Here is a 21605-nt window from a genome sequence, read left to right as displayed (position 1 = left end):
AATACCATTTCCCCATGTGGTATTTTGAGCTCCACCAGACTAATTCAACCTCTTCATAGTACAAATGAGGAGACTGAGGGTCAGAAAGGCAAATGCGCTCCCTGAAGAGTAGGTACCAGAGCAACGACCTCGCCTGGGGCTCTAAGTGTGGTGTTCCCCATGCCCCCCGCCCCCCACCCTGCCTCCCAGCCTGGAGACCACCGGCTCCAGACATTCAGGGAGGCACCCACCTGTGGCCGAGCCCCACCTCCTCCAGCCCCTAACCAGCATGTTGTTTCTCAAAAAACATTTCTACCATTACAGCAACTGCATCCAGTCAGCAACCTATCAGGCAACATTCACCCCTTACCACCCGTTCTGTGATGGAATCTCCTGCAAGCATCCTTTTATTTCTCCCTGGAGACCTGCCTGCAGAGTTGGCTCTGCCAGAAGCTCTGCTGAGGCCCCTGCCCTACCCCACAGGACACCTTATTACCACCAAAACTGGGAATCCAAGCTTTAAAGAGATGCCAGTGGTTACTGAATCATGATTTTTCTCGTACATTAAAGCTGTAAACTCTAGTAAGGAGGTGCTGACAAGTAGAAGATGGCCCGTTACAGGGCCACTATGGCTCCAGCCCAATGCAAAAACTTGACGTGGACAGCCCCTGCCTGGCCTGGCGGAGGAGTAGGGGGTGGAGGATCCAAGATTTGGCTTTTCAAATACTGACTTGTCAAATGCTGGCTCTAGCATGTGAACCTCACTGTGGCCTTTCCAAAACTCTAAGGTCCCAGGAGCCCAGCCTGGGAAGTGCCAGTTAAAAGAAAGAGCCTCTAAAACCATCCTCACTCCTGGAGGGCTGACGTCAAACCCTGGTAACGGGTCACAAAAAGCCTGGCTTTTGACAAGCTGTCACAGGACCCTGCGTCCAGTGTGCAAAGCCAGACACTGCCAGGCCCTGTGCACCTCGATTGCTGGCCTCTTTCATCATTCTGAATGACCAAGCGGATCCCGGAATAGAAAGACGGTGTTAATAGGCTTATTCACTGCGCCTGGAGTGACAGGTGGCCTATCGGGTGACAGAATCTGGAGCCAAGAACCCTGGGCGGCCGAGAGACAAGATGAGATGAACGGTGCAGCAGTGAATGGGGAAAACTGTGAGTTCAGCTCAGGTCAGCCCAGGCCGGCCGCCTTCCATGGTGCCAGGCCTGGGGACAGGGACACAGGAAGGGAGAGGGCCTGGTCCTCAGAGCTTATATTAAGGTCCTCAGTTCAGGATCCCAAGTTAGACAATTACACAAAGCAGCAGACACGTGGGAAAATGCCTTAGTGACTCTGGCGGATCACAGACACGGTCTGAGGCTATACCACCAGAGGAAGGTGCAGGACCAGGGAGGGGCAGCCCCAGGGGGCTCCTGGGTAAAGCAGTGGGGACTGTTGGTGACTGTGGACAGGGGCGTTGCCAAATTGGAGCCTGATGAGAAGGGGACAATTTGCACTGGGGAGAAGTTTCTAATCCATCCTCCTGTTATGACAAGTGAGGCCACACGTTGGCCCCTGGTGGGCACCAGGGACCCAGGATGCGTAGTCCTTGACCTCAGGAAACTCACAATAAAGTAAAGCTCCACCGACTGGGCGCAGCCACGTGGAGTACTGCAGGAGAAAGCCTGGGACTGACTGAACAGCAAGAAAAAGTATTAGTCGCTCAGTCATGTCCAATTCTTTACCACCCCATGGACTGTAGCCCACCAGGCTCCTTTGTCCATGGAGTTCTCCAGGCAAGAATACTGGAGTGGGTTGCTATTTCCTACTCCAGGGGATCTTCCAGACTTAGGGATTAAACCTGGGTCTCCTGCATTGCATGCAGATGCTTCACCATCTGAGCCACCAGGGAAGCCCTAGCTGCCAGGGAACAAGAGTTACCGCAACTGACTAGTGACTTGTGTCACAGATCTACCACAGATGGGGTATGACACGTGTGCACCAAGAGCCGTGCCCAGTCTAACACGACGGGTCGGGGGGCTTTGAGAGATTGGAGTAGGAGCCTGGAAAAGTCTTCAAATACCTAGGAGACTATCACATACACACATGGTCCCGGTCATCACAGTGCAACCAAAGGGGGGCACGAAGGTGGGGCTCCAGGGGGAGCAGATGTTGCTTCATCCTAAGGAGGGGTTTCTAAGGGGCAAAGCTGCTTGGGAGGCAGTCAACTAGGCTGGACCCAGGCACAATGGATGCAGGGAGGGACTCACGCTCCCACAGGTGTGGCCTCTAAGATGCCTCCCAGGCCTGAGATGTTTGCTCTTTCTTGGCTTCCCTACTTCACACTCAGTTCTCGACGTGACATCAGACATCTTTTTTGTGTGTATGACATTCATTGTTCAATTCTGTTTTGGCCTCCAGAGAATTGGTTCTAACAATCAGAGGAGGGGGAGGAGAATGTTCAGATGGCCAAGCTGCAGAGGAAATAAGGAAGGACTACCTCTAAGACAGCACAGTCAGGGCTGGACCTGGACTTCCTCTGGACAGTCTGGCAGCACAGAGCTCCTAACTGTGACGGGAAACCCCCTCCTGAGAACATGAGAGCGGCTGGCACTGGCTATCCTGGCTCTTGCCTCCCCCCATACTTGCTGCTGAGTTGGGGGAAGCCTGTAGGTCGGGAGGCCCTGAGTGTGAGCACCATTCTGCACTGACTCATGGTATGACTAAGGCTCCCACTGGTAAGAAGGGAAGGATACGGGCTCGCCCTGTTCACTGCCCTAGGACTGCCACAAGATTCATCTTCCCACAGATGGGAAAGGGCTTGGCAGGTGAGGAACCATCATTACAACTGCCTGTGTGTGTGTTAGCCGCTCAGCTGTGTCCAACTCTTTGCGATCCCGTGGATTGCAGCCTGCCAGGCTCCACTGTCCATGGGATTCTCCAGGCAAGAGTACTGGAGTGGGTTGCCATTTCCTTCTCCATACAACTGCCTGAGGGGCCTGTATATCGGAGCCAGGGGCCCTCAGGGCAGCTGTCTGACCCCAGGCCCTCCAAGCATTCGAGGGCCCAGAAGCTGGGGGTTTCTGGCCTGGGGTAGAAGTAAGGTGTCCTGTCCCTCCAGGGGGCAGGCTCAGGAAAATTCAGGGCCCTGAGGACCCCAGCTGCCTGCCCATCCCCCAGGCCACGCCTGCATGGCTGTGTTAATATTTTAGGGTAGTGACCTCTGGTGACACTGCCTTGCCAAGCACCCCTCTAACTCCTCTCTGCCCCCCTCTCCATGCCAACCCCACATGTTCTCAGTGTCCAGGCCTCTGCATGGCTGCTCCCTGCCTGAACCACCCCTCCTGCACCCTACTGCCTCCCCCCGTTCCGGTCTACTCCGAGCATTCCTCGCTCTGAGACTTCCCTGACTGTTCTCCCACCCCGGCCCGGTGCCCCTCACTGGGTCACCCACCGGGGTTTAGAGACGTCACAGGCCTCTGCCATCACACTGTTTCACAGATTTGCTTACTTTTCTCCTTCTCCCTTTAGATTCTGAGTCCCCGGAAGGCAAGGACCGCGTGCTTCCCATGTCCGTGGCACCCAGGAGGGGTCCCCCCAGAGAATGCCTGCTGCCACTCACGAGGCGGGATCCTCTGACTTCACCCCCAAAGCAGCGCAGGGCTGCAGGGCCTTCCCCCTCACGCCACCATGCCCTTCTCTACTCGATGTTTCTCCCGACCGCCTCTAAAAGCACAATATGGCGACACTTGGGAAGATCTCTTTGAAAGAACACGTACCCAAGGGAAGGTCAGCAGCTTCCAAACCCCATGCACAGAACCCTGCCCTTGCAATGGCACAGTGTGAGACCCCCCGTAAGGACTGGTTGAATATTAGCGACTAATAGTCATAGGTACCGGTGTTTTTGCCTGCTCAGGCATTGGCGGCTATGGCCCTGCCGCTGTCCGAGGTCCTTTTGATCCCCACAAGGAGATGTCTTCACCATTGCCCTTTGTGCGGCTGAGGAAATGGAGGCTCAGAGAGGCTGAGGGATTTGCTTGGCATCACACAGCAAGCTATCTACTAAGGGAGGGAAAACCTTCCAGGTTTCAGTCTCCAGAAAACCAACCTTCACAGCATCTGGTCGCACAACAAAAATACAAGTTTGCTGGCAAGGAGACTGACAACACACATTCCTATAGAGCTTAGAAGTCACCGCAGAAAGTCTGGTCTCCCCTTTCTGCTGGCAGACTCCGGCTAGCATTTACTTTTTTTAATATAAATTTATTTATTTTAATTGAAGGCTAATTACTTTACAATATTGTATTGATTTTGCCATCAACATGAATCCGCCACGGGTGTACACGTGTTCCCCATTCTGAACCCCACTCCCACCTCCCTCCCTGTACCATACCTCTGGGTCATCCCAGTGCACCAGCCGCAAGCACCCTGTATCATGCATCGAACCTGGACTAGCAATTCGTTTCATATATGATATACATGTTTCAATGCCATTCTCCCAAATCATCCACCCTCTCCCTCTCCCACAGAGTCCAAAAGAGTGTTCTATACATCTGTGTCTCTTGTGCTGTCTCGCATATAGGGTTATCATTACCATCTTTCTAAACTCCATATATATGCGTTAGTATACTGTATTGGTGGAGAAGGCAATGGCACCCCACTCCAGTACCCTTGCCTGGAAAATCCCATGGACGGAGGAGCCTGGTTTAATTTTATACAGACCTCAAGCCCGAGCCAGCATTCTGAAGAGCACCTGGAGAAAGTGGACTTGACCTTGACCTTGACCTTACCTTCCACCCCTCTGGAGCTGCTCTGCCCGATGTTTTGCAAGCATTACCTATCACCCACCTCCCCCAGGCTTTGGGCTGTCCTGCCAGGCCCTTTTCTGCTCTCACAAAGAGACCTGTGACATCACTTACCCCTCAAATGGTCCCTTCCCCTCCTAGGACTGATCCTGATCTATAAAGGCTGGGCACGGCACTAGGCGGGGATGGCACAGTTTCCACTGGGTGTGCTGCTTCTGGTTGATTATAGCACCTGCCTGTGTTAAGAAGGATCCTGAAGCTGTGCCCAGGCTCCACACAGCCACCGCGGGCGTGGGAACCAAGGCTGCCTCTGGGGAGACAGCCCTCCTGGGACATAAGCAGCCTTTTAAAAATTCTGCTGGAACCCAGCCACATAAAGCTGAGGGCTGCAGTGTGCATTAACTTGGAGAGTTAACCCAAAGAGTTTGTTATTCAGACACCACCTACTCCTCCTTTCAAATATACCTCCTTAAAATGGGCCAGTGCATGAGGTACCCGGCCACAGAAACAGAAAGTAGAGGTGCGATTTGCAGGGGCTGGAGGAGGAGGGAACGGGTACAGAGTCTCAGCTCTGCAAAGACAGAAAGAGATGGAGGGCAGTGATAGCTGTACAAGACGTGAACCGTACTTTATACTACTCAACTGTGCACTTAAAAACAGCTTCAGCGGTACCGTTTTATGTATACTTAACCACAATTTAAAAAAAAATAGGCTAGTGAGAGTCCACTGAGGAATCCTCTACAAATGAGCCCCAGTCATCACACTGATTTTTCACCAAAATCCAGAAGTCACAAATAAAATGTTTAAAGCTACTTTAAGCATGACTTTTCTGATCTGACTTAAATGTATTTATGAGCAGGGGCTGACTAATAATCTGAGACTATTTCCTGAGATTCAGGAAACAGAAATTTTAAAAGGTGGGGGGAACACCAGAATTCAAATAGGGCTTCCCTGGTGGTGCAGTGGATTAAGACTCCATCTGCCAATGCAGGGGACATAGATTTGATCACTGGTCTCGGAAGATCCCACTTGCTGTGGAGCAACTAAGCCCGTGCACCACAACTACTGAGCCTGCGCTCTAGAGCCGGGGAGCCACACCTACTGAGCCCTCAAACCTAGAGCGTGTGCTCCGCAACCGCAGTGGGGAGCCCACACACTTCAACGAAAAGCCGTCCCCACCTGCTCCAGCTAGAGAACGCCTGAGCTAAGCAATGAAGAACCAGTGCAGACAAAATTAAATAATAAACAAAATTTTAAAAATGCAAATAGAAAATTAAAAAGACTGGAGGTCTACAAGGGTAGAGATGGATGTGTTAGTATTAGAACCTTGGAAAGGAGATAGAAGGAAGGTAAATGTGGAGGTTAAAAAATTAAAAACTCGGGACTTCCCTAATGGTCCAATGGTTAAGAACCCACCTGGCAATGCAGGGGATGCAGGTTGGATCCCTGGCCTGGGAACCAAGATCCCACATGCCACAGAGCAATAAGCCTGTGTGCCAGAACTCCTGAAGCCTGTGCATTCCAGAGTCCACGCACCACAACTAAAGGGTCTGTGTGCTGCAACTAAGACTCAACGCAAATAAATATTTTTTAAAATAAAAAAAGAACTATAAATATATAACAGTATAGAAAAGTTAAAAAGTCACTTTAATCCCAGTGCCCTAACACAATCACTATGACATCATTCTACACAAAAACTTTTAAACTGGGCTTCCCCAATGGCTCAGTGGGTAAAGAATCTGCCTGCAATGCAGGAGATGCAAGAGACGTGGGTTTGATCCCTGGGTCAGGAATATCCCTGGAAGAGGAAATGGCAACAACCCACTCCAGTATTTTTGCCTGAAAAATCCCACAGAGGAGCCTGGCAGGCTGCCATTCAAAGGATCGCTAAGAGTTGGGTACGACTGATCATGAGCCATTTTGGAATGGCAATCTGGCTAAAAAGCAGCAGAAACTTCTGCTTTGGCCTTCTTAAACAAAAGCAGTTGGCAGAAAAGAAAGAGTAGTGAATCAGGATTTCAAATCTTGGTTAAGCTGTGTGACTCCAGTTAAGTCACTTGACCTCTCTGTTCCATCACTTCTAAGAACGTAGTACTAACTGCAACCCGCCTCCCTCAGCAAGGGAAGCAACAGGGCTCTGCACTGCTGAAGCAGTATGTGAAAGGGCGTTAGCAGTAAGCAGGGAGTGCTGAAGAAGCTTTTCTTGATGACTAATGATCAGTATGGAAACTTGATGATGACAGTGATGATGATGTAAGTATTTGGAAGCTCTGATGATACTTAACCAGACTCACCAAGCCCAGCCACCCGGCCCTGACCTTGCAGACCCTTTCAGACTGGAACCTGTCCCAGTTCCCTCCATACACCAAACGCCTTACACCTCAGGATCTTGCCCCTTGCAGTTCCCAATCTGCCCTGGCCTGCCTCCTTCCCATCCTCCACCCCACTTTCCCTGAGGTGCCTTCCCCATCCTCTTTCTCAGCAACTATGTTTCCTTCAGGGCTCTGATCTCAATTATACAGTATCCTGTGCATGGGTACTTGCTCAGATGGGATCTCCAAGCTCCCTGAGGAAAGAGACCAAGTTTGTCTTGTTCCCTCTTCTTCCCCTGGCTCAGCGCCTGGCATGAATGGCCGATTGTTTGGAAAGGGGCGTGGAGGTGGGGGCGGGGAGGAGCTGGCTGGGATGAACCCAAGTCCTCCTCCCCTGGATTGTTCCCACACACTGCTGCGCGTGCCCCCTCTGAGGAAACTGCTGTGGTACAGTAGCGCTGGCTGCCCTGCCTTCATAGGTACTGTCGGACAAGCCCAGTTCCTCCCACCCTGCAGGCTGACACCTCCTGACTGCTACCACTCCCTGTGCTGGGCCGACAGCACCTCATGCAGCCTGGGAAGGCAAGAATGCTCCAGGAGAGCCTGGATCTTGTACTGTATTCACAACACATAAGCGCAGACTCCTCAACACAGCCTGAGGAAGCAAACTGCCCAATGGAGTGATGACCATGCCGAAATAAACCCTGGCTGAGTGCCTGGTGGACTCTGACGGCCCTGAGCAGGCTTCTCTAGCCTGACTCAGATCCCCAGGCCCCTGGACAACCAGCCCCTGCCTTCTCTCTCCTACCCTAGGCACCCTCACCTAAAAATCTCCATCCACTTAGAGTTTGCCCAGCTTTTGAGGTCCTCTCTAAAGCCTGCCTTGATTGGCTTCATCTTCCCCATCAGAGCCCCACACTCGACAAAGAGCCATCAGATGACCAACTCCTCTCCAAATACCAGGTGCATCTGAACTTTTTCAGGCATGGGACAGGGATGGTCTTTAAATATTCCAAATCTTCTCTGGATATCAATAAGAGCAGGGCTAACATTTCTTAAGTGCTCCCACTGTGCCCAGCACCGAGCTGAGTGCTTTACACACATACATACACACACACTCACTTTCATCCTCACACTGTGACTCGTGTGATATCAGTATTATCACCTCTATTTTGCAGATGAAGAAACTGAGGCCCAGAGAGGTTAAGCAACTTGCCAAAGCCTCACAGCTCCAGGCAGCAGTCTAGGATCTGGATCCTGGCAGTATGACTCCAGATCTATGCTCTTAGCTAACGGGCTGCACGGCCCCTGGCATGTGGGCTTCGGGATACGGCTGGGCTTTGTAAGCACCCGGTTCTGCCTCCCATGGGAGCAGTACGGTCCAGTGTGGATCGTCAGTGCAGTCGCTCAGCCACAACGTCCAGATCACCTACTGTGTGCTCAGTGTGTGCCCCCCGGAGCAGACTTGAACCAACATGGCTCTGTGCCTGGGGACCTTGGGATTGTGCAGAGGAGGGGAAGAGAGGTGGACAAAAATTCCTATTTGTTGAAGCAACCAAATTGTTACCATATCTGCTTTGGCAAGGCTGAGAGTTTCCTTAGAAAAAGCACAGAGAAACAGGAACTTGAGACCCCAGGTAGTCAGGCAACAGTTCATCTCTGAAACACACGGGCGAACCCAAAGCGTGTTAGAACTTTATCACTAGCTCCCGAGGGACCAAGATCGATTTGGCTGAACGGCAGAGCTAGAAGGATCTAGCTCCTGCCAAGAAACAAATGGGGAACCTGAGATCCAGGGGCTTGTCGGAGGCCACCTATCAACTCCTGGAGAAGCGCGGCTCCTGCTCTCCACACCCCATCCTCTCTAAGCCTCTGGGGCTGGAAGCACAATCAGGACAAAAGGCTTTCAGGCCATCTGGGTCCTTGAAATCGCCAGGGGGTAAGGTAAGTGCCCACAGGGACTGAAAGTTTAAAAGCTTTCTCAGTGGAGACGGGCGCTAGCTCTTACCTTCAGAGAGACTGGAACTGCTCTGTGCAAGCTGGATTCGGGAAGCCAGGGTTGATTTCCCAGGCCAACACGGGCCCAGCTCCAGCCCAGCCTTGCCCCGGAAGGACGGGAGTTTCAAAGGCAGTTGCTTCCCACCTGGGGCCACACCTGGGAGAGGCTGACTTTACCGGGGGGAACCCGTCGAACTGGCTGTCTCCCAGACAGCGTGGGCCCAGCCAGGAGGCCACCGCCTGTCTGCAGCCTGGCGCCTCTCCTGGAGGGGCCCTGCCCGGCCCCCACCCAGCCAGGCCCCCAGAACCAGGGTGGGAGCCAGTCGGAAAGAGGCCTGCTCCCCTGCCAGCGAGGCCTTGTGAGGCCCCCCAGGGCCCACTGTGGCCTGGGCTGGGTCTCGGGCGGCTGCTTCCTGCTTTATCTTTTTCTTTCACTTTGGGTTTTAACCCCAAAGCGAAACTAAAGACGGGGACAACGTGGGAGAGATAGTGAGAGTTAAGGGCTGAACACCTGACTTCTCACTTGGGAGGAGGGCCTCAACCTCAGCTTCAGTCTCCCCACTGATAAAACAGGAGGAGGAACTCGGCTAGTGATTTCAAGTGTCCTAAACTAGAAAAAGGACAGAACTTCCCCTTCCTCATCCCCGCCACCACTGAGAACTGACAAGGAGCTGCAGAAATGACCAGAGGATGACCTTTTGGGTCATCCTTGTGGGTCTTCCTGTGGGCTTGTGGGAGGATGCAAAACTCTGGCTGCCGTGTGGAGACCCTCCCTCATCTTCCTATCTTGTCTCTCTCCAACCTGTCAACTTTTTTATCCTGAGCAGCCCCTGGGACAGAGTAAAGTCAGGAAGACCCCAGAGATGAGCCCGACCCAGTCTTGGTACAAGAGGAAACACCAACAGCTGCCTGGAAACTCCTGACTCGAGGGTCAAGGCCATCTGCCAAGAATGACAGCAGCCCACCCAGGGTGGGTCCAAACTTCACTCTCTGCTGACCCCGGGGTGCCAGCCACGGTATGGCTAAGACCACTGCCACCTGTTTTTCAGAGTTTTTCCCCCTGGCTGGTTTACCACATCTCCCCACTGGTGAGATGGAGCCTGGTGACATGAGAAAGGCAGGGAGGGGCCTCCCCATCTCTCAGATGAGGAAAACTGAGGCTCGGAAAGGCACAGAGACATAGTGGCCAAACCAGAACTGGATTCAGGAGCTAAGTAAATATTTGCTGGACCAATGAGCTCACTGGCCTAGCTGCTGCCAAGCAGGTGTGGCACACACCAGAGAAGCAGAGAAAGGAGGAGTGTGAGTGTGTGTGTGTGTGTGTGTGTGTGTGTGTGTGTAGGGGCAGTCATCTCTCCCTGGAGACCAAGTCACAAACAGGTCCCCAGGTACCTATAACAGCATCCCTCCCCCTATCCTGGCTCCACTTCTGATGTGTCCCCCAACCCACCTCTTCCCTTCATTCCGCCCCCAACCATCTGAACCTTACTCCAGAGACATCTCACTGGCTGACCACTGCTGAGTGACACTGGTCGGCCTCCCCCTTTCTGGGCTGGATCAGCATCAGTTCAGTTCAGTCGCTCAGTCATGTCAATACCTAACCACAGTGCTTTATAAAACATACAGATTTTCAGGATGCAAAAGAAGGTAATAGAATTTTAGGTGCGCAGATTCTTGGAAACAGCAATTCCACTTGCAGGAATGGCTCCCACAGTGATGCCTGCCCACATACATACGGCCGAGTGGGGAACGGTGTTCGTAACAGCAAGGCTGGGAACAACATAAAAGTCCCTGAGCAGAGGACCAGATAAACAATGGATGGCCCATCCACCAGCGGACTGCACGGCCACGCACAGGAATACCTACCACAGAGACAGTCTTGCGTGAAGACGACAAGGAACAGAACAGCAGGGGCAGCAGGCAGTAAAACCGGATGTACTGACGGACACAGCTGCCCGCGTATGCAGAATATTTCTGGAGGAAAACACCAAGCCTGTTTGACAGTGATTATCTAGGAGCTTGGGTGGGAGACAGACAACCGTCACTGGACATTTTTTTCCCCTACAAGTTTGAAATGTTTAACCACCTACGTGGATTGCTTTCTCAAGAGAAGCATAACTTTTGCACATAAAAAAAGAACTCCAGCAAAATGTACCCAGGGAAGCTTTCTTCTAGGTGACAGACGTTGCATTCCCTGGGGGCAAGGCCCAGACATCTGGATTCTGAAGCTTCCTCAGGGCTGCTGGTCGCCGTGCAGAACAGGTGGTCAGCCTCCGAGAGCAGACGGAGGCCGCCTGGACACCACAGGGCTCTGGCAGGGGAGAAAGTAGCAGGGAAGACTCAGGGGGAAAAAACTTGGCCTTAAGGCATAAGAAAGACTTGAAGAGGGTTTTGAATGCTCAACAGGTACAGTTGGGAGGGGGGAGTTCCTCCAGAAGGACTGGGGAAACTAAGCTGGGCTGGTAAGACAGAAAGGGGGAAAAGAATCTCTCTCCATATGGGCTACTGGCAAGTCCCTTCCCCTCTGATACATGGTTCCCACTCATGGGAAAGTGAGGAGGCTGGGAGAGTTCCTTCCAGACTGATATCCTACGATATGCCTTTACTTTGTCTCATTTAATATTAAAGGAGGCAAGGAGGGTCCCCAGCTTAGCACATGGCCACAGGGCTCCACATCTGTGCAGACTGTAATCAAATATTTGGAGGTGGCAGAAAATTCAGGCCAGGATCTTAGGTACGGCCGCCCTTGGGCGACTTCCATCCCCCTGGGGAGAAGCAGATGGCCTTCTGTAGAGATGCCCTCCCTCACCTTCTTGTTAATAATTAAGTCATTACCAAAGACCTCCTTTGTCACTCCTGAAGTTCAGTTTGCGGAGACTTGCTGTCTTGGCTTGCTTTATCATGACGCTCCAGGTTGAAGGCTCACAGGCTACAACAATTTAGGTGTTAAGCCTCATGCCCAAATTCCAGGGCTCTGCAGTGGAAAGAGCCCAGGGTGGGGGGAAGGAGCACTGGGGTGGATCCTTGCTAGACCCTGAAGGTTCGGTGGACTCTGGGAGGTCAGAAGCTAAGTCTCTAGATGGCTCTCCTGGTCACTGTATCCCCAGGCCCAGCTCATCACCTGGCACACAGCAAGCACTTAATAAATATTTGTTGAAGAAGTGAACAACAGCTCAGTCAGTAAATCCCAGAGTGACCTTGGTCAAGTCACTTTCTGGAAAATGAGGATGACAAGAACAGTAGTGATCTCCGAGGGCTAGATAAGAATCTGAGATAAGGTGGGTAAGTTCTCTGCAAATCAAAAACGGGCTACACAAACATTAAGGATCCAAAACTATGTGATGTGAACAAAATAAAAAGAATGAATATACCTGAGAATGATCACATTTACCACAAAGCACCTGGCAAGTGGTAAAGCACTGACCAAATGAATGACTACAATCGAAAGGGACAGCACAGGGGTGCTCTAGTTCACTCCTCCAATGTCTGCATAATTTCTCAGGCTTCTCAGGCTCAGTCTGTTTCAAAGGAGCACAAAAACCCCTCATCGAAACTCTTACCCTGCTTTCTGATATGAAAATTGTGGGAGCAGTTACAATTGTACCCTGTAAACCCCAAGGCTCAGAGAGTACATGCCAATGTATTCCCTGGTGGCTCAGTGGGAAAGAATTAGCCTGTAATACAGGAGCCGTGGGTTCGACCTCTGGGTTGGGAAGATCCCCTGGAGGAGGAAATGGCAAACAACTCCAGTGTTCTTGCCTGAAGAATCCCATGGGCAGAGGAGCCTGGTGGGCTGCAGCCCATGGGGTTGCAAGAGTCAGATAAGACTCGTGACTTATCACTAGCACTGGCACAAGGGTCCCAGGGGTGTTTACTGCAGACAAGGGAGGAGTGGGGAGCGGGGCATGGAAGCTGTGCCAAGACCCCCAGCCAAGGCTCTGCTCAAGGGGACACACAGAGGGCTGGCCACTGGTTTCCAAGCCGCGCACTGTGACCAGCCACCGCTGCCTCCCCTGGTAGCCACTCACCCTCGCCTTCCCTCTGCCCAGTGGGCATCCCTGGCTGCAGCCTGGGAGAGGAGAACTGGGTTTCATCACCTGGCTCTCCTGTGGTGAGAGGACCTTGGACAAGTCCCTTCCTGCCTTTGTGGCTGGGCCAGGGAACACTCTCTCTCAGGGTGGGGAAGGAGGCCAGAGGAGAATTCCAGTGTGCCCAGTCATGGACGTGCCCACAGTTGGACCAGACACAGGAGGCCCAGCTCTGGAGGCTGCTCACAGCCTGGTGAATAAAACGGCTGATGTGAAGGCCCTTCAGTTCTCTGAGGCTTCCACCTTAAGGAATTCTGAGCTGGTTCTCAGGCCCAGTCTTCCAGGTCTTTAGAAACCACGGGGGGTGTGGGCTGTAGGGGATATATTTGTGCATGCATGTGTGCTAAGTCACTTCAGTCATGTCCGACTCTTTGCGACCCCAAGGACTATAACCCACCAGGCTCCTCTGGCTGTGGCATTCTCCACGCAAGAATACCGGAGTGAACTGTCGTAACCTCCTCCAGGGGATCTTCCCCACCTAGGGATCGAACCTAGGTCTCTCACATTTCCTACATTGGCAGGCGGGTTCTTTACCACTAGCGCTGCCTGGGAAGCCCAGGGGATGTATTAATTCAAGGGTCTCAGTTCAAGGGTCAAGAAGGTTCAGATTCCCAGGACCCTAACAGTAGGAGGTTCCTTTCTAAGAAGGCGAGCTGAACTGGGAGAGCCAGTGTTTGCAGTCAGCCTTGGGTCTGAGCCACACGTTCCTTATCTGTAAAAGGGGGATGGTAAGTCTGTCTGCCTCAGGCTTATTTAGAGGATTTCACGAGAGCACCCATGGAGGCCCTGGCACAGAGCCTGGCACAGAGCAGGTGGACGAGCAATGCGCTCAGACTGTTATTTCCTGCTCCAAATAGCAACACCCAGCATCTTTCCCACTGGCCCATCAGGCCCCTAGTTGGGCTCTCCTCAGAGAACACACATCCTCTGCACCCCAACTGGCCCTTCCCCCTCCCATGGGCTCCACCTGCACCCCGCCCTCTCCCTTCTCCAGGATGCTTGCAAAGCTCCTCCCGTCACCACTTTCACTCAGTCCCACTCACACAGCCTGACTCATCTTGAAAAAAAGCCTCCAGTTTGCTGCTCTGGCTCTAAAACCTTCCATGGCTCTCCAAAGCCTCTGCTCTTCGGCTCAAGTTCAGTGCGGCCTACAACCTTCTGGGCCTCCCAGAGCGGCAGCTAAACTTGTCTACTCAGTTTCCAAAACACGTGCTTACCACGTCCAGCCCCCGCACCTCTGCTTTAGGAGAAACCATCCCCAGGCACGCCAGCCCCAATGCCAGTCTCTGAATCCAGTGCCCCTCTCAAGGGCTCTTGTTTCCTCTGGCTCACGCTCACTTCTTCCTCCTCAGACAATGCCCTTCTTCAGCAGATGCTTAATTACAGACTGTCACACAGTCTCTCATAATTGTAGGCCTTGTCTCCCTTGTCAGAGCCTGAGTTCCCAGGGGCAGAGGCCCTGTCTGTCTGGTCTTTCCCATCCTCTCGGAGCCCGGCCCAGGGCTGGGAGGGCAAATCGCTGGTCAGAGTGTTTTCCAAGCCCAATTCAGCTAAGCCGGGTCCAGCTTCAACCACTTGGGACCACTTTTCTGGCTCTTGTCCTCTACACTGGCCAAATGGAGCCTCCGTGCACCAGCTCTCCCCAGGTGATCCAGGCCAGGGACAGAGAAATGTGGGAGACCTGGGCGGGGAGGCAGGGCGGTGGCTCTTGCCTGGCCCTGACATGGTCTTCTGGAGTGCTAGGCACCCCCTGTCCCTTCCCCTCCCTGGGACTGCTTCTTATAGTGAGACAAGCAACAATAATCTTTTAACTCCAGAATATAGATTTTTGTCTTCCCTGGTTCCCAGGAGTGGGCGGGTGATATACCAGCTGATTCCAACACAGGCTGAGGGACGGGAGGCAGCTGTGGCTCCCCTCCCACAGGACTGGGAAACCTGAGAACCTGAGAGGCACGCACAGCACACACCTGGACAACCTCATTCAATTCCTGTTGCTGACTGCACTGCACTCCTGCCCAGCTGTTCAATTTCATAGCCCCTACCCTGGCCAGGGCTGACGGCGTCTACTGCAGGGACTGAGCAGGGGAAGTTGGTAACCTCTTTCTGGAAACAACCAATCCTGCCTGAAACAAAGAGCACGATGAGGCACCAGTCTCCCCACTTGTCAGTTCGGGATCATATTGAGACCCGTATCACAGGACTGTTGCAATAATGCAGCACGATAATGCCAGAAACCGCCTAGCACAGTCCCCAACACCCAGTGTGGCAGACACGCTTCCATGTCTTGCAGGACCTTTCTGATACCAGTTCACGTTCTCAGAGCAATGTGGGAGAAATGCATTTCCATCCCTTTCTGACCCAGAAGAAAAGTGAGGTGCAGAAAGTCGATCAGTCCAAGGTCACACAGCAGGGACAAGCCAAACTGTGATCCCAGGCCAGGAATCGCTCAGTTCAGTTTTTCCCTGAGTGCAATCCATAAGCCCTCAGCATCAGCCTCCTCCAGGGGGCTGGTTTAAAAAGCTCATTCCTGCCCCCAGACCTGTCAACTGAGACCCTTTGGGGATAGGCTCAGAAGCCTGAACTGTGTCAAGATGTGGAGCCTAAATTTTATGAGGAAACGGAGGCAGAGAGAGGTGATCTTCAAGGTCACACTTTCATCGAGTGCAGACTAAATTCACAATCTGACTCCAGCCAGAGGCAGCAATCACAGACTTCTTGGAAGAGGAGGCATGTGACTATGTGGCCTCCAAGGGAAGCGAGGTACCACGGGGGAGGGTAGAGCACACAAGGGCTAGAAGCAGGAGAGGCCAGGCAACAACTCAGTGTGGCTTGTGCTTCCAGAACCCCTAGGCGTGAAGAAATACATATGGAGCCTCCCTGCAGCCTGCCCTCCCCGGAGAGCCCAGAGAGCGCCACCTGAATTTCTGGGAGGAACGCCTGTTTTATGCAGGGTCTATGACCAGCAGGTCTACGGTGGTGGCCCTCTGGACATGTGTGGCTGCAGCTCAGGGTAAGAAAGTGGAGGAAGGTGGTGACTCAGTCCCCACCCGAACTCAAGCTAGTCTCTTTAAATCTGAGATGAGCTCAGAGGCTGGGGAAATGTCAAGCAAACCCTCCTGGCAGAACAAATGCCAGATGGAGAGAAGGTGGCCGAGGGGTAGGCTACCAGGCAGCAGTAAATGTGGAGCAACACTGTGGTTGCAGGGGAAGAAAAGTCAAGAGGCCTGGGCACAAGGCCCTCCCTGGGCCCCCTATGCTTCATTCACCTGTGAAACAGGGAGAACTCCACTGGCTTCTGACTTCCTCCCAGGACTGTTGTGGGGAACAATGAGCAAGGAAAGAGCCTGGCAGATTATACAAGGTCTCACACAGCGAGGGAGAGATTAGAGGATTACTGCTATTATACATCAGAACAGCCAGAAGGTGCTTTCCTGGTTACCTGAACCCCAGCCACCGGGGGGTAGTGGGAGAGGCTGGGCCTCTGTCTTGTTCCCACAAAGGAAAAAGGGATCCAGATATTACTTGGAGGTGAAGGCTCCCATTTATTAAATGCCTACTGTGTATTGCACACGTGCGCAGTTGCTAAATCGTGAAGGACTCATCGTGATCCCATAGACTGCAACCCACCAGGCTCCTCTGTTCATGGGATTTTCCAGGCAATAAGACTGTAGTGGGTTCCCTTTCCTTCTCCAGGGGGATCTTCCTGATCCAGGAATTGAACCCATATCTCCTGCACTGGCAGGCGGGTTCTTTACCACTGGGCTACCTGAGAAGTCACCTACTGTGTACTAGGTATTTTTAAATATAGAAGCTCACTTAATCCTCACCATGACCCTGCAGTGTAAATATGATTATCTTGAGTCCAGATGAAGAAGCCGAAGTTGAAAGAGAGTAACTAGACCAAGATTACACCTGCAGTGAGTGGAGAACAATTAAAACCAGGCATTTTTGACTCAAAACCCCACACTCTTTCTTTCGTTTGGAACAGTTCCTGTAAGAGGCAGAACGTGTTGGGTACAGGGGCCCAGCTCAAGCACTGCCTCCTTCTGGAAGTGTCTCTGATCTCTTTGCCCGGGCAAGGTCTCTCTCTGATGAAAGCCCACAGTGTATCATCAGCACACACCTGGCAGCGCTCAACACATTCTGTTATTTTGTGATCACACGCACTTTTACAGGTAAGACGAGATGTAGGTACAAATAGGTGGCCCTTCAGTTACCTCAATATCCTCAAATGTCATTCATAATTAAAAAAATTAAAAAAACCACAGGTGTTTAAAAAAAAAAATCCTCAAATGTCAGAGCTGAAAGTACCTCCAAGACCACAACACCCAACTTCCTCATTTTTTTGAAGGAAAAATACAGACAGAGGAAGACACTTGTCTGAAGTCACACAGCATCTTAGCAGCAGAGCCGAGAATAGAACCTTGGCAGTCTGCCACCCAGAATTTCTTTAGGGATCCATGATTTCAGAATGAGTCTGAGGACAAGGAAGATCATTCCCATGTTGCAGATATGGAAGCTGAAGCCCAGGGAAAAGCAGCCTCCCTGAGACGGTGCGATGTGGGGACCACACCCTGATCCTCCCACTTCTAGACCAGAAACCAAGCCCTTTCTCCTCCCCACTGCAAGAAATCTGTGTACCATGTCAAGCTCAGGGCCCACAATAAAAGGTCAATGGATGTTGGAAATTGTCATTATACACCAGTAAGCAGGTGACACCCGCCTGACTGTGACCAGTCTGGCAGTGCTACAGAAGAGGATGCAGGAGTCCTGGCTGAACCCTCTGTGCTCTCTGGACCTTGTTTGTAAGACAAGGGAGCTATCATAGCTGATCTGATCTCCTGCTCCAAAGTTCTAGGATGTCTGAGGCTCCCTGACAGCGGACCCCAGCTGTCTGCGAAGCATCTCTCAGCCAGGGCCTTTGTTCCCCTGCTCTACTGGAAGCCGGCAAAGCAGGTGGGGCTCACAACCACAAACTGACTGACTTTATTCCCAAGTGCCACTGGACAAGCAGGACCACCCTTAAACAACAATGGGATGGAACACGGAAAGTCCGACAGCCTCCCAACACAGACATCCCACTGGGCACACCACCTACCTTTACAAACTGAAAAACAACAACTGGGAATCGGGGCATAAATGGGGACAGCTGGTTCCCTGGCCTATTGGCAGGGCAGGTGTATTTCTGAATAATAGGTGGCAATGGACTTTGGGGTGAAGAACTCTGGACCAGGGCGTCCCAGGCCGAGATCCCCGTCCCAACTCTGCCATGAACTAGCCTGTGTGCCCATGAACTAGCTGCTTCCCCTCTGTGGGGCTCAGGTTAGAGCTAGGCTGGCAGTTCCCACAGTGTCTTTACAGATATTTCATTTGATCTTCATGACAACCCTGTGAGACTGACACAACTATTCCCTTTTTACAGATGGAGAAACTGAGGCTGGGAAAGGTTGAGGGTCTCATTCAAGGTCACAAGGTTTGAGGCTGGCAGACCCATGGCCCCAGAGGTCTTAGACCACCACGCCCAAACCTCAAGGGTGGTCAGGTGAAGAACAACTCCTTTCTCCCCTCACCCTGACCTACGGTCTCGGCAAGACCAAGGCAACATAAACCCTGGTTCACCTGCCCAGTCTGGTGGCTTACAAGTTCTGGCCCCAAACCTCACAGCCCGGCTGCCTAGGAGGCCGCACCCCCCTGCAAAATTTGATTACTCAAGTTGGCAAGAACGCAGCCCCCACCCCCAGTCGGGTCTAAATAAACGCCCAAGTGATATCACATCCTGCTGGCTCCAAAATAGCCCAGGCCTTCCCACAAGCGATTCCAAAATGCCAGGCCATGCATGGCCGAGCGGGCAGGGATGCCCAGCCCGTGGCACGGTCCACACACACACAAGCAACTAAAGCAGAAGCCTCAGAGCAGGAAGGGCCCCCACTCCCACCTCTGCCAGACAGCCCGGCCCCTCTCCCCTTGCCCTCTTGGTGGGGAGTCCCCAGCGCCAGCCCTCGCCCCAGCGCCAACCCCATGGAGCCTCGGCCGCGGCCAGCCTGCGGGCGGACTCCGGCCCGACCCGGACACCCCACCACTCACATTGCTTCAAGAGCTCCAGACACAAAGCCATGAGGGCCGGATGGGGGTCAGAGACCCAGAGACCGGCAAAGACAGAAAAGGGGAGAGGGAGAGACACAGGAGCGGAGAGAAGGGGAGACAGGGAGACGGGGCAGAGAAAGCGCGGTGGGGGGTGGGTGGGTGGGGGGCAAGAGACCCCGGCAGAGGAGAAGCCTCAAAAAGGGGTCTGCAGCGCAAGAGACATCGAGCGGTGACACCAGCAAGACAGATGTGAGGACAGGGAGAGACAGGGAGAGCAAAGCAGGGGACCCCGACCCAGGGGGCTGGGGGGCGCGGAGTCCTGACAGAGAACAACGACTGGGGCACAAACCAAGGAAAGGCAGGGAGGGGGTACGGAAGTCAGGGAGCTGGGGAGCTTCGGGGTTCCCAAGGAGAGACCCCAAGGGATCAGAGGTCCCAGCGTACAGGGGGGACACCAAAAGAGGCAAAAGCCTGCAGAAAGGAGGGCTAAGAGGAGGCAAGACCCCCGGGGTGTGGGGGACAGATGGGAGGATCCCCAAGGGATGTGCGGGGAGTATGAAAGGTGTTCTGAAAGAAAGCCCCCTCCCCACAAGATGAGAGGGCGCTCAGAGAGGGAGTCCCGAAGAACAGGGGCGCTCCGAGAGGGAGACTTTGAGGGATGAGAAGAGCGCTTTGAGGGGGACCCGAGATCGGGGAGCGAGGGAGGGGCTGGGAGGCAGCGCGAGGGCAGAGACAAAGAGACAGCGAGCCAGGGAGAGACAAAGCGGGCGGAGCGGGGAGATGGGCCCCAGGGTCGGTGGCTGGACAGAAGGACGGAAGCGCGAGCGGGAGGGAGGACGGACGGACGGACAGACTGGGAGGAGGGCGGGGGCAGGGCCGGGCGGGGGCGGCGCCCGTCTCCTCGCGGGGCCGCGGCTGCTCTGAGAGGCGCTGGGCGGGCCCCAGGCGTCCGGGCTGAGGCGGCGGCGGCGGCGACGACGTGGACCGGACAGACCGACGAAGTGACGGACGGGCTGGCGGCAGCTGCGGCCAGCGGCGGGCACTCACCCTCCTCCCTCACGCGGCCCGGCCCGAGGCTCCGGTTTTGTACGCCCGAGGGGCGGGGCCTCTGGGTTAAAGCCCCGCGCCGGCCCCGCCCCGCCCCGCCCCCCGCGTCAGACGCGCGCGCGCGTCGCTCGGGACTCCCGGGGCGGGCGGGGGCGCGCGCGGCCCTTTCGGCACGTGGCCCGTCGCGCGCGCCCGGCAGGGCGGGTGCGCAAGCGCGCGGGGCGCTCAGTCCAGCCCACGCCCAGGCCGCCCAACCCTGCGAGGGAGCGCGCGCCCACGTCAGCACGCGCGTGCCTGAGCACCCGGGACTCCGCCCCTCCAGCCGCCCCCACCAAACCGGTTCCAGCTGGAACGAGACGCATGCTCCCTGACGAGCGAGGGGCCGGGGAGTCTGTACCAGTTTATCGTGGCTACACCTGGATATTCCCCAGGGGAAGCAGAGGCTCCGCACAAGCGGGTCGTCTCACCTGTGTGTGGTCAAATTAGCCTCCCAATACTATGGACTCTACGTCCTAAGGGTTTCTAGTGTCCCCACCGCTCCCTCCTGGTTTTGCTGTGCTCATCTGGGGTCTTGCAGGTTGGGTTCTAATCCCTGCTCAGCCTCAGGAGGGCTCTGTGACCTTGGACAAGATGTTCATTCAACTTCCTGAACCTTAGTGTCCTCTTTAGTAAAATAAAACCATTACATCCACGATACCTTGGAGGGCCAAGTGCAGTAGGAGCTGTGTAAATTCCTAAGTCACTCCCTTCACAACTCATGGAGCTTCCCCACTTCATTGAGTCCCCGCCTTGCCCCTGTGAGTCCCCCTACTCACAGTCCGGGCCCTTGCTCCGGGCCTCATCCCTCTAGGCTGCACCTACAGTAGGTCTACCATCTGCATATCCAGTTTCTGCTCCCCGACCTGCCTTGCTAAGTGACCTAGACAAGCCCCTGCCTTTCTCTGCACCTCTGTTTTCCAAATGTAAAATGGAGAAAAATTTACTGAAGATGATACAGTCTTTCCAATACCACTGTTGTGATTTTTGCATAAAGTTATAATGATAACAGCGGGCTGCCCTGGTGGCTTGGTGCTAAAGAATCTGCCTGCAACGCAGGAGATGCGGGTTGGATCCCTGGGTTGGGAAGATCCCCTGGAGAAAGAAATGGCAACCTGCTCCAGGATTCTTGTCTGGGAAATCCCATGGACAGAGCAACCTGGCGGGCTACTGCCATAGGGGCACAAAAGAGTCAGACATGGCTGAGTGACCAAACAGCAACAACAAAAATATTAAAAGCAACTGTTTGCTTTTAATATTGATGCCAGGCACT

At 53.7% G+C, this 21605-nt stretch overlaps 1 protein-coding gene across 7 annotated transcripts in view; it reads right to left on the bottom strand.

Moving 5' to 3' along the window:
- The window catches only part of DLGAP4 (DLG associated protein 4), a 201905-nt gene that overhangs the window by 46557 nt on the left and 133743 nt on the right, over positions 1–21605 (bottom strand). Inside the window, exon 1 of one of the 7 annotated variants that reach the window (XM_061437483.1) lies at positions 19250–20286. The exons of 4 other annotated variants lie outside the window; for them this stretch is intronic. In XM_061437483.1, the coding sequence (XP_061293467.1) occupies positions 19250–19280 (31 nt within the window). In that variant the 5' untranslated portion in view covers positions 19281–20286. Of the gene's footprint in view, positions 1–4752; positions 9042–19100; positions 19201–19249; positions 20287–21605 lie in introns of those variants that run through there. 2 more of the 7 variants (XM_061437482.1, XM_061437485.1) reach the window with 2 other exon arrangements.

Source organism: Bos javanicus, chromosome 13, assembly GCF_032452875.1.
Source record: "Bos javanicus breed banteng chromosome 13, ARS-OSU_banteng_1.0, whole genome shotgun sequence".
Classification (NCBI taxonomy): domain Eukaryota; kingdom Metazoa; phylum Chordata; class Mammalia; order Artiodactyla; family Bovidae; genus Bos; species Bos javanicus.
Note: the sequence above shows the minus strand (reverse complement) of the source record. Positions and strands in the feature narration are given on the sequence as shown.